This window comes from Nelumbo nucifera, chromosome 1 (genome assembly GCF_055504915.1).
Source record: "Nelumbo nucifera cultivar China Antique chromosome 1, China Antique-T2T, whole genome shotgun sequence".
NCBI classification, from domain to species: domain Eukaryota; kingdom Viridiplantae; phylum Streptophyta; class Magnoliopsida; order Proteales; family Nelumbonaceae; genus Nelumbo; species Nelumbo nucifera.
Window position 1 is genome coordinate 74,913,239 of NC_142649.1, and position 13,545 is coordinate 74,926,783.

At 39.9% G+C, this 13,545-nt stretch overlaps 1 protein-coding gene across 1 annotated transcript; it reads right to left on the minus strand.

Moving 5' to 3' along the window:
- Positions 1-3,252: 3,252 nt before the first annotated feature.
- LOC104604937 (pentatricopeptide repeat-containing protein At1g08070, chloroplastic-like) lies at positions 3,253-5,496 on the minus strand. Its single transcript, XM_010269516.3, has 2 exons — positions 4,522-5,496; positions 3,253-4,414 (listed from the first exon to the last, which is right to left on the minus strand). The coding sequence occupies exons 1-2, from the start codon at positions 5,179-5,181 to the stop codon at positions 3,320-3,322; spliced, it is 1,755 nt and encodes a 584-aa protein (XP_010267818.1). The 5' UTR covers positions 5,182-5,496; the 3' UTR covers positions 3,253-3,319.
- Between the last annotated feature and the right edge of the window lie 8,049 nt (positions 5,497-13,545).

The following is a 13,545-nucleotide window of genomic DNA, read 5'->3' on the forward strand; positions in this document are numbered from 1 at the left end:
TTGTTGCAGGTCAAAAACACATGGTGTGTAAACTTAACCAATCCATCTATGAACTTAAGCAATGATGCATGTGTTTCTATTATTTTGTTTATGATTTACGATGAGTTTGCGCTCATCGTAATTCTGTGATGACTTTAAACTCATCGCAAGTCCATGCGGGTCCGGAGCTCATCGTGATTTTGCAATGGATTTAAACTCATCGCAAGTCCGTGCAGGTCCAAAGTTCATCGCAACATGTTTTGGCTGAGTTCATCATAGATGTGTTCATAACTCATCACAGATGTGTAATGAGTTATGGACTAATTTTAGGCGTTCGCATAGTATTAGGTTGATACCTCTATTTTGATGGTCTAAGTGATCACCACATACCTACAATTCTGCATCTGCATCTACTTCGGTGTGTTGTTGCCAAACCCAACCATGTATGATCTCCCTAATGAGTTTTCCCAAGCAAATAATCCATCTGCAATTAATTTCCAGAAGAAGAATTTAGTTAATCTGATCCGGGTTGGGCATGTTAGCGTGTGAGACTTCGAGAGAGGAGGGACCAAAGAGAGATTAATCTCATTACCTGTTTCTTGGCGAACATCATGAGATCTTTCCAGTCAAACTCTCTGTTCCCACATGTCACCTTCTAGTTGTATTTAGCAAGCACATCGATGTAAACACTAAACAAGAAAGTAGTGTCTGTAACATATTGCGTGTTGGCTCCATCTTTGAGGTGACAAGATCAGTCCCTTTGTCAGATAAAGTGAATGATCGAAACTGCACTCTCTCTGATGGAAACCAAAACTGCCTGCAGTCGATTTCAATCGAGCAGAGAGTGCAACACTATACCTTGCAATCGAGGGAGAGGTCATTTCTTGTCGGGCAATATTTGATCATTAAGGGCTGAGAGGTTAAGTGTAAGATCATTTAAGGCTATTATACCTGATGGACTAATCTCACTTAAGACCATTGTCCTTAGGCTTTCATAAGATGGTTAGACTCAATGACCATTTAGTGTAAATATTGGGCCCATTAAGAGCCCATACTGATGGACTCAGGGGTTCACTATGTTTAGTAATGAATTCGGCCAGGCTGTGTCACAGAAGCTAGGTTGAACCCATATGGCTTTTGTAATATCAGTGTTAGGGTCTCACGCCATACAAAGAGAGCCAAGTTAGCCAGCAATTAATAAGGGACGTGAGCAACCTCTTTAATGGGCCTAAAGCCCAAAGATTAATTGAATTAATCTGAGTGTCACATGACAGCTTAAGCAATCATGTGACATGGGCGAATTTGGATATGGATATGGGTTTGGATTTGCAGATAAGGATAAGAAGATAAGTCTTATCCAATTAAACAATCCAGATCCAAATAAAGATTTTGATTAGGAAGCTCCTAATTGGATTAGGAGTGCAGCTTTTTAAGCTATATAAATAGAAGAGGGCGAACTGCTCTAGGTTTACACACTGCTCTCAATTCTCTCTCTCCTTCTGCTCTTGTCGCCCTAACCCTAATTCAACCTCCATTCTTGAACTGATAAAGATCAGTTTTGATTCTGATATTTCACAAGAAAATATCAGATCTAGCTCGTGCTCACCTCCCATGCTCGATCCAAGCGGTTGGATTGCAGTTCTTGCTGAAGCACTGCATTGTTGAACTTGCTTCATCTCAAGTTGCGCCATCTTCAGTGGAAGTGGGTTTTTGTACTCTCTTTGGGTGTGAACACCTACTTTGGGAGCTACACATGTGGATTTCGTATCAAGTAATGCTTTCCCTTTCTTTTGGTTTCGGATTTGGTCCGGTTTGGTTCTAAACAATCCTTGAAAAATGCAGTTTTTTTAAAACTGGGAATACGATTCCCGAAAGGGAGAAAATAAATTTTTGAAATTTTGCCCAACCACCCTACATGATTCGGCCATCCATATGATGGATTTTCCCTTCCTTCACCTACATCAAGATATTCAATTTTGAAATAGTTATAAATTTAAATTTTGACTTTTACAAAATATTCAACTTCATTGGCCTTAGACCTAGCAAAAAGTTGATCCAACCCGCAAACTTGACCCAACCCAACTTGAAAAACAGGGTTATATTTATTTACCTGAATGCAAGAATGACCCGACCTGACCCAACTCAAAAAAAACTAGGTTGGGTTGGGTTGGGTCATGAGTTAACCTGCTGACTCGATTGTCAGGTTTAATTGAAACTATTTATGTATTGTTAGAAGTAGGGGCAGAGCTATGTCCCCCCCCCCGCCCCATGTCTTCAAAACTCCCATAAGACCCATTTAAATTACACTTATATTTTGACCCTCTTACCCATGTTTCTTAGCTTTTGGCTTTACACTTCATCATTTAGAATTGTTAAATGTTCCAAGATTTTTATTTTATTTTTAGAATTTTAAGGTTAATTCCTTTAATTTTGGCATTTTTTCTATATTTTCTTTATTTCCTAAATTTTCAATTATTTTTAAAGATGACTCGAATTAACCCATGGGTCAACACTAGCCCAAACAATTAGGGTTAGGGTCTAGCATTTGCTGGCCCCAACCCGAAATCAACCCAAAGTGTCTTGGCCCAACCCACCAACCCAATTGCCAAGTCTAATTTGCCTACAAAACTGTCCAACCCGACCCAGCCTGCACAAAAGCGGGTTCAGGCATATGTGATGTCTTAGGCCCAGAGTGCATGCCTGATTGGACCCGACTAGCTCAAGTTCAGAGGCAAAGCAGCTTGCCTTGCATGTTGATCAAACTCAAATTAGTCCCAACGCTGGCGGAGAGAGAATAATCAGGCTTGTTTTGGGTGCTGGAGCACTTTTGAAAAAACGTCGGCAACAACCACAAGCTGAGAATTTTCTTTTTTCTCTAAAATGCTGCCCTTTAATTGTGTTTGAATTAAGGTCCGTTTGGTTTACATTTAGAATTGGAATCAGGATAAAAATCGGAATACTTTGAAATTGGAATTGAAATGGTCATTTCCACTCACCTGTTTGGTTCAAATTGGAACCGGAATTGGAATCAGAATTGGTTGTAATGAATTCTCATTCCAAGGGAGGGGGAGGAAATGGCCATTCCTTCAAATGGGAGAATGCCATTCTACTATAAATGGGAATAGGATTCCGATTCTGCCCAAACAAACAGTTAGAATCGAAACCAATTCCAGACCTCTATTCCTGCAAATCAAACCGATCCTAGAAGAATGTCTTAGAAAAAAGAAAAAAGGAAAGAATTTCATAAGAATGAGCGAATGGCTGCTTAAGTTTGGAGAAAAGGAATTAAGGTGACAAGTTTTTCACCTTGAATTTCCACAATCTTTATTATTCTGCCTTATCATTTGGACACCATTACTTTTGACAAACTTCGGATAACCAGGTTTATCTCCTCCGTGATGGAACTATCTCCATTAACAAACTCCTCAATTGTACCATCCACCTCAATCACACTACTTCCCCTTTCCTTCTTCATCCCCCTATCTGTAACTAGCTTTCTTATTCTCCAGACATCCTTCCACATCCCTTCCTCAGCATATATGTTTGACATGAGAACATATGCACCACAATCATCTGCTTTAAGTTCTACGAGCCTCTGTAATGAGACCTCCGCAAGGGCCACTCTTCGATGAATCCGACAGGCTGCAAGAATAGATCCCCACAAAGAAGCTGAACTAGGCTCCATGGGCATGGTTTCTATTACATCCTTAGCTTCATCCAATCTTCCTGCACGTCCCAGGAGATCTATCAAGCACCCGTAATGTTCAAGCTTCGGTTTAATCCCATAAGCAATTCTCATTCTGTTGAAAATCTGCAGTCCTTGAGTTACTAAACCTGCATGATTACATGCACTTAAAACACCAAGGAAGGTCAAGTCATCCATCAGGTTCCCTTGCGTCTCCATCTGAGAAAAAAGCTCCAGAGCTTCTTCTCCAACGCCATTAATGCCAAGTCCGACAATCATCACGTTCCAAGATATGATATTCCTTTCTGGCATGCTATTGAACATCCCGCGAGCCTCATCCAGGCTCCCGCATCTCATGTACATGTCCAGCAAAGCGGTTTGAACTACGATATCAGAGATGATTTTTTTCTTGTGTATGTAGATATGTATCCACCTTCCTTGATCAAGGGCACCCAACTGAGAACATGCTGAAATTGCCCCTGCTACGGAAACCTTGTCAGGTACGATTCCTTCCCTAAGCATTTGCTTAAAGAGACTTAAAGCTTCCTTGCAGTTCCCAGATCGGGTGTAGCCGTCAATCATGATGCTCCAAGAGATAACGTTTTTCTCAGGCATCTCCTCAAATAATTGGCGAGCAGAAAACATTTCTCCATGACTTACATACCCATCAATCATAGAATTCCAAATAACTAAATCTCTCTCAGGCATCGTGTTGAATAGCAGGCGAGCACGAGCAACATCACCGAGTTTCTGAAAATAACACAAGAACATGTATTTCACAAACTCATCTGACCAGAAGTAGATTAATATTATGAAGTAGCGACAACAAGGAAAACGCCATAGTTGAAAATGCAGACCTTCCCGTACCCATCAATCATAATGGCCCAAGAAAACAGATCTCTCTCCGGCATTGCGTCAAACAGTTTCTCTGCCTCGTTCATTTCCCCGCGTCCTACATACCCGCCTATCATAGAATTCCAAGAAACCAAGTCCTTCTCGCGGAATCCATCGAACAACGCTCGTGCCGAAGCCGTCTCGCCACACCTACAATACATACTAATCAGGCCATTCCTTACAAACAAATCGAATCCGAACCCTTTCTTCAAAACCTCTGCGTGGACCATCCTTCCTTCGTGCAATCCCAACATCAGCTGGCATGCCTTAAGAACAAAAGGGTACGTGTAGTTATCAACCGAGACACTTCCCATTCGCATCCGACCATAGAAATAAAACGCTCGAGAAGGACTCGAGCTTTCAGCATAGCCTTTAATCATGGTGTTCCAAATGAATGTGTTTGGTTTTTCAATTTGAGCAAACATCATCTCTGCGTAATCCATGTTTAGAGCGCCTGAAGTTACGGAAACAATCAATCGGCTTGCGGCGAGTGTGTTGGAGATAAGGTTGGTTTTGATCAACTGGGCATGGATTTGGATAATCTCTGAGGTCGTTTTCGATCTTTGAAGAAGAGAGAAAAGTGGGTTCTTGAGCAGGAATTCTATTGAGGGAGAAAGAGTCATATGGACGAGTCAGAAGGAAGAAATTCTCCATTGATTAAGAGTTGAGACTGCTTGAAGAGGAATCACATTAGAACGAGAACTATAGATGATAAGCACAGAGGGAAAAATGAGCAACTAGTAAGAGCGGGCCTAGCGACCATTGCTTGGAGGGAGAGGGAGTAGAGAGGTGAAGACAATTTTTGCAATTTCAAATTCAAATCTCCCTCGCTCTTTCACCCGCATGTATTTCAGTATTTGCGCTCGCAGCGGTCCAGAGCTGTCAATGGATATGGCCGGCCGGGACCCAAACTCCCAATACAGTCAAACTGGTTTTTTTTGGGTAAATTACGAAGACCCCCCGTAGAGGTCAGTGACAAAGACCCTTATACTTTAATTTCACATAAAGGCCTCCTGAACATTAGCTGTTAGACAAAAACCCCTTCAACCGTTAATTCAGTCAGATGACAAAAAAAAAAGTTAAATAATCAAAATATCCATTAACTTTTCTCTATTTTTTTTTCATTCTCTTAGGCTTCCTTTAGGTCCGGTGTACATTGATGATGTTTTATACGGAACCGTATAATAGGTGATCATTACATTTTGAAAACCATGATAAAAAAGTGTAAAGTTTTACATCCATAAAATTTATGATGTAGTATTTATTTTGATAATCAATGTTTTACATTGATTCACGATATAATCAATGTTTTACATTTATTTTGATAATCAATGTTTTACATAGTTCTTGATTTACACCGATTCCAAACACAGCCTAATTAATCATAAAAATCTTTATTGCTTCTCACCAATAAATATTTTTGAAATCTCACCAATGCATTTAAAGGATTGTTCACCATCACCAACATCAAAGATTCACTATGGCATCATGTAGATCGCTAATGGTCAAAAACTCTCGTTTATATCTGTTCATCACCCCTGTTGATGCTTGGATTAGCCAAGGGCAACAAAGTAATTTCACTCCCAAGCTTCAAAGGAGGGAGCCGAAAGCTTCGAAGGTCCAAAGGGAAAAAGCCAAAGTCAAGGACTACGTCCGAGGTGGAAGGTCTCTTCGAATACTGTAGAAGCCGAGGGCTCGTGATGAGTGTATCGTGCAAGGGGTCCGAAAGAGGCTTCGGTACGGATCTTGCGAGGAGTGAAGCATCAGAGGCCTCAGGTGAGTACCCGAGGCAAAGACTCCAACGGTCAAGTTAGTATGCACACAAGGTGAGCTAGAGGTTTGGAACCAAAAGGTCCAGACGAGATCTCAAATAGCACTTAAGTTATCCAGAGAGAGGCAATGCTTAGAGATTACTCTAGTTTTCGAATCCCTTACCTTGTGGGGGTGCTTTGCATTTATAGCCGGAGCTGCTAGAGATAATTGGGCTCAGATATTCCAGATGCAAGCCATACGAGGGCTTGGAGAGATGTTCTGCCAAAGCCACACGGCACCCTACGGCTGAATATGCCTGGTCCTTCATTCGACATGTGTCAGCCTTGTATAGACCAGCCGAATGTGCCTACATAAACCCCTATCCTCTCGACACCTGAACAACAGCCTGAGCAACCAAATAGGCATTTCCCTTTTGAGAGACAGATACACATGATGATTAGAGCCCAAAGGGAAAAGTATGACAGATTTGGGAATGGGTGGGTTTCATGGACTTTACAGAAGCCGGTTCAGAAGCTTCATTGCCGGCTCATACAACCACCCAGGGCCAGGTGTCCGTTATACTAATAGTAATGAGAAGAAATTAAGGAAAAACAGAGATACAGCAGAAGTGAGAACGATTTCTATGGGAAAGGGACTTACTCGAATTCTGGTTTATCACATGTCCATGTGATCCCCAAGATCAGACATACATGTTTTGAATTAAGGAAATAGAAATAACAATCATATACATAGATGCTGGAAGATCCCAAGATTTTCCAAAAATATTACCCTTCTACATATCCTTGTTATGATGATCTAAACAGGCACATTAGGAGGGTAATCCTGTGGATGTCTCTTGATTGTCTCTCTAAGTAATCTTTCTTGTTCAAGGAGATAAGATGGGGATGATCATAGACATTCGTGAACAAATCAGCAAATGGAGGTTTCTCCACCTTCTCTGCCACCTGTATTGCACGCAATATCTGCATTGAAGTGTGACCATTTACCTTTTTTACCAAGAATATTACAATAATATGAAGCAAAGTAGGAGTTATGTGGACCTCATGGACACCCACCTTCTTCCTCACACTGCTTCTAAGCTCTGATTCATCTTCATTACTGCACCAACCATTCAATTCAATCCATTTTCTAATCTAGTAACAGGGCCTCTCGTGCTGATCTCCAGCGTTCGATTTCATCAACTGGGCGATATTTCATATTTGGTGGAATCATCTGAAGTGGAGTGGTGTCCAACTCAATAGGTAATAAGCGCCTGAAAATTTAAAATCAAGGAGAAAATCAATAAATGGGAGGGAAAAAGACCACCATTGTTGCTTAAGAACAAACAACAGGTAGTATCAGAAGAATAACGTAACGATGTACCTCTATTAAGATGGGCCTGTGTTCACTAATAGCCATTTCACGGGCTCTCTGAAGTCTGAACTGCACTATAAACAGCAATAGTATCATTACCATCTACTCTAATGCTACGTACTACTCTGTAAGCACCTACCAATATGTAAACTTGAGCACTATTAGCCTTGATCAATAAAGATATTATAGTTCTACTAATGGAAATATAGAAACCTACGAAAGCATGACAAGTGAGGAAGTACTTCGAAATTGTTTGATGTGGAAATATAGAAACCTACGAAAGCATGACAGGCGATAAATAAAAAAAATGGGGAATAACAGGGGACTCCATTACTGCTGCAAAATTTAATGCAGCTTGGAAATCACCCTAGGACTGTTTAAAGAGTTAGAAAAGCAAGGAACTAAATCCATTTTTGTTTGAGTTTTAGTTCAATATTAATTGACAATGGTAACTGAATCTTGGCGAGTAGAAATGGTAATCTGGGTATGGTTTCTACCTAAAACCGAGAAGAGAACGGCCTCCAACGACGGTTGCTACTGTGGTTTATTCCTAACCGGTGAAGACTGAGAAAACAGGATGACCGGTGATCGGTTGAAGGAAGATGAAAGCGGAGAAAGAAGAACGATTAAAGAGGAAGTAGAGTTTAAAAAATGATAAAATGTATGCTAGAAATGTATCGAGAAGACGATGAACAGAGGCCCAGGTTTGAGTTTAGCTCGCCGGGAGAGGGAGGGAAATGACGGGGATAAGGAAGAGAGAGGGAGTATGAGAGAATAGGAGAAAACAAAGAGAAAGGAGTGAGGTTTTCACACTGCCGCAACTACTCTTTTCTCATCGAGAAGACGATGAACAAAGGCTCGGGTTTGAGTTTAGCTCGCCAGGATAGGTAGGGGAATGACGGGTATAAGAAAGAGAGGGAATATGAGAGTATTAAGGAAAGCACTCCATAAGGTAACTCCCACAAGACTGCAGTTATCAATGGAGGCTCTTTCAGAATAACAACCACTAATAAAGGATCTTTAGCAGCTGCCAATGAGAGATCTCAAGGCTCTCACGTAGATTTGGCAACCACTAAATTTGGTAGAAGAATTAATTAGAAATCTTTGTAGATAGGCAACTGCCTATTCTATTCTTAGTTTCTCTATTTATTCTTTGATCTTTGTGTATATATATTGTACCCATCTCAGCCTGGTTGATAGGTCAAGCAATACAACAATTCTTTTATTTTTTATATTTTCTCTCATTTACAATTTTATCTTGGTATCAGAGCCTATGGCATCTCACAGTGCTAATTCGTTTGAAGCTATGAGCTCCAACTCTTCTGGTCTTCAGAACATGACTACTACAGTAGCCATGAATTCCATTCCCAACATTTCTCTGTATCTCACCATCAAACTGAATGGAGAAAATTTTCTTCTATGGAAGGCTCGATTTCTGCCAGTTCTCAGGGCCTACAAATTGATGGGCTTGATTGATGGTTCGACCAAGGCACCACCAGAGGAAATTCCAAATCCCAACAATGGTAGTAAGAAAATTCTTAACCCAAACTATTATTCATGGGTACAGTTGGACCAACTTGTTTTAAGTTGGCTTGTTGCATCTCTAACAGAGGGCGTATTAGCCTAGTTGTTGGATTGTCTATTGCAACCGAAGTTTGGAGTGCCCTAAAAAGATTGTTTTCTTCTCACTCACGATCTAGGGTGCTACAACTAAGGCTAAAAATACAAAATCTTAAGAAAGGCAATCTGTCCATAAGTGAGTATGTTCAGAAAGCAAAAACTATTGTAGACAATCTATTTGTTGTTTCTGAACCGGTAGCTAAGGAAGACCTTGTTGTTTACATCTTATCTGGACTAGGAAGCGAATATGAATCTCTAATCACTGCTATTACAAATAGAACTGATGTTGATCAGTTAGGCATCAATGATGTTCTTAGTCTACTACTTCGCCATGAATCTTGGCTTGTTTAGCACAATGTTTCCAGTGAAGCTCCCAATGCCAATATAGCTGCAAATAACAATAATAATGGCAAGAATAACAATAATAGTTCTCAATTTCAGAATAGCAAAGGGAACTATGGTCGCAGTAGAGGCAGGGGCATGACAATCAATCTGGACGAGGACAAGGTCGAGGTAGAGGTAATACAATTATCTGCCAGGTATGTAACAAACCTGGCCATGATGCACTCAAGTGCTACAAACGGCACGACCTCTCATACCAAAGAGAAAATAACCACACTTCTCCAGATCCTGCGACTACATTTCATAGTGGTATGTCTTCCTACAATGCCTCAACAGCTAATTTCGATCTTGCTTGATACCCTCATAGTGTAGCAACTCATCACATGACTCCAGATGCTGATAACTTACAAAACAAGTTGAATTTTTTGGTACAGACCAAGTGAAAGTTGGTAATGGTGAAGGTTTGACAATTAAAAGTATTGGTTCTTCTTCATTAAATTATGATCATTATTAGTTTAATCTCAAAATATTTATCATGTTCCTGCCCTGACGAAGAATTTGCAAATTTACAAGAGATAATAATTTAGTATTTGAATTTCACACGGATTTCTTTTTATTAAAGGATATGGGGAGAGTTTTACTGAAAGGACCCAGTAAAGATGGACTCTATCATTTCCCAGGAGCCATTAATGATAGAGAAAAATCAACTGAAGCACTTGTTGGAGAAAGAGCCTCGTTCCAGGATTGGCATCATCGCTTAGGAGATGCATCATTGAAAACAATTAAATTAGTAATTTCTAAATTTGGTTTACCTTATTCAGGACATGTAGATGATCAGTTTGTTTGTGAGGCTTGCCAATTAGATAAAGCACATCGTTTAAATTTGCCAATTTCTTCTAGTAATGTCTTTCAGCCTCTAGAGTTAATTTATTCAGATGTGTGGGGACCTGCCTTAGTTTTGTCCACAAAAGGCTATAAATATTATGTTTCGTTTATGGATGCATATTCAAAATTTTCTTGGATTTATCCAATTAAAAGGAAATTAGATGTTTTGATGCTTTTGTTAAATTTAAGAGACATGCTAAAAATTTATTTTCTACTAAAATTAAGATGTTTCAAAGTGATCAGGGAGGAGAATTTCAAAAATTATCCCCCCTCTTGCATAGTGAAGGAATTTCACATAGGGTCAACTGTCCTCATACTCATGAGTAGAACGGAAATGTTGAAAGGAAACACTGGCATATTATTGAGTTCACTCTCTCTCTACTAGCGTCCTCCTCTTTCCCCAAATCCTTCTAGGTCGAAGTAGCAGAAACTGTAGTGTTTCTCATTAACCGGTTGCCAAATCCAACACTTGGTAATCTCTCTCCTTATGAAAAGTTGTTTGGTAAAAAACCTGATTATTCTATGTTACAGAGTTTTGGTTGTGTCTGCTATTCTTTCATTTGGCCATATAGCAAGCACAAGATGGATTATAGATCTGCTAGATGCATTTTTGTTAGATATAGTTCCTCTCATAAAGGGTATAGGTGCTATAATCCGGTTACTTCATAAGAAATTATTGCAAGACATGTGGTTTTTGATGAGAAACAGTTTCTGAGACTCTCTCAAGATAGAAATTTTTTTGAACCTCTGAATTTGGCACCAGTCACCCTACTACTTGTTCCTCTAATCACCGATGCATAGGAGAATGATATCACCTCTCATGACCTTTCGTCTCTTGAACAAGGTATAACTACAAGTTCATCTTCCATTGACACTAATGAGTCTTTATCTCATGATGATAATCAGATAGCTCAGCCACGACAGAGAACGTGGCTGATTCAAGATATTCTCAACACCACACTTGTTGTTCCTGTTCTGGTTGTACAGACACTTTCTGTGACTACTTGTTCCATGAGTTCCCACCATGCGCAGACTTTCACAAGGTATCCCTTACCTGAAGGGCTACTTGTAGATGGTAGTCCGAATGATGCAGAACCAACTTCATACTCCAGGCATCCAAGTCTGCACACTGGCTCACTACTATGGCATCTAAATTTCATGCTCTCATACAGAATGGTAAGTGACAGCTTGTTCCTTATGACTCTTCCATGAATGTTGTTAGATCTAAGTGGTGTACAAAATTAAGAGAAAACCTGATGGTTCTATGGAACGATACAAAGTCATACTAGTAGCTCAGGGATTCTCTCAAGTTCCTGGTGTCGACTTCACTAATACTTTCAGCCCTATTGTTAAGCCAGCCACTGTCTGTACAATTTTATCTTTGTCCACTTCACAAGGGTGGGACATTAAGCAGTTGGATTTTTATAATGCCTTCTTGAATGGATTTATTCAAGAAAATATTTATATGAAACAACCCCATGGCCTTGAGGATCAGACACATCCAAATTATGTCTGCAAGATTAAAAAGGCTCTCTATGGTCTTTGTCAAGCCCCTGGGGCTTGGTTCTCTTGACTTAATAGTAGACTTCATGATCTTGGCTTTAGAAGCTCTTAGTGTGATCCCTCTCTCTTCATCTACACCAAAAATAATATTTCTCTATATGTTTTGGTTTATGTTGATGATATTATTGTTACTGGTTCTTCTGTTGCTCATGTTTCTCAACTCATTTTGGATTTGTCTCAGAGTTTCTCTCTTAAGGATCTCAGATCTCTGCACTATTTTCTTGGAGTAGAAGCTCATTGTGACAAGATTGGACTGTTTCTTTCTCAGAGGCGTTACATTTTGGATCTCCTACAGAAAACTAATTTGGCAGGCACTAAACACTTGACCACGCCTATGGCTCCCACATCTAGATTGTCTAAATTTCAAGAAGACCCGCTCTCTAATCCTACTCAATATTGCAGCATTGTCAGGGCCCTACAGTATGTTATACTTACAAGTCCAGATGTGGCATTTGCGTTGAAAAAAGTCTGTCAATTCCTTCAAAATCCGACCAATGGTCGTTTGACGGTAGTGAAATGCATTCTGTGTTATCTCAAAGGCACAATTGAGAATTGACTATTTTTTGCATCTAATTCTCCTAGGTATTTAGTTGCTTTTTTAGATTCTGATTAGGCCGGTTGCCCTGATGACTGCCGGTCTACTGGAAGTTATGGTATTTTTCTTGAATCTCATTTAATCTCCTGGAGTGCGAAGAAACTACCCACATTGCTCGTTCCAACACTAAAGCCAAATTTCACTCATTAGCTAACTCCACAACATAATTATCGTGAATTCAGTCTCTACTACGAGATTTGGGTGTTCGTCAGTCCGTTCTACCTATTCTTTATTGTGATAATCTTGGTGCCACATACCTGGCAGCACATCCAGTGTTTCACACTTGTACCAAGCACATCCAAGTGGATTTTCATTTTTTGCGTGATCATATTCTCCGTAAAAATCTAGATGTTCGATATATCTCTACTAATGATTAGTTGGCCGATATCTTTACCAAACCTCTTGCTCTAGTTCGGTTTGATTTTCTCCAGTCCAAGCTTCACGTGCTTCCTACCCTATTTCGCTTGAGGGGGCGTATTAAGGAAAGCTCTCCATAAGGTAACTCCACATGAATGTCAGTTAGCAATGGAGGCTCTCAGTCCAGAATAGCAACTACTAATAAAGGATCTTTAGCAGCTGCCAATAAGAGATCTCCTCTAGTTACCAATGAAGGCTCTCACATAGATTTGGCAACCACTAAATTAATAGCAGCTGCCAATGAGAGATCTCCTCCAGTTACCAATGAAGGCTCTCACACAGATTTGGCAACCACTAAATTAGGTAAAAGAATTAATTAGCAAGAATTAATTAGAAATCTTTGTACATAGGCAATTGCCTATTCTATTCTTAGTTTCTCTATTTATTCTTTGATCTTTGTGTATATATATTGTACCCATCTCAACCTAGTTGATAGGTC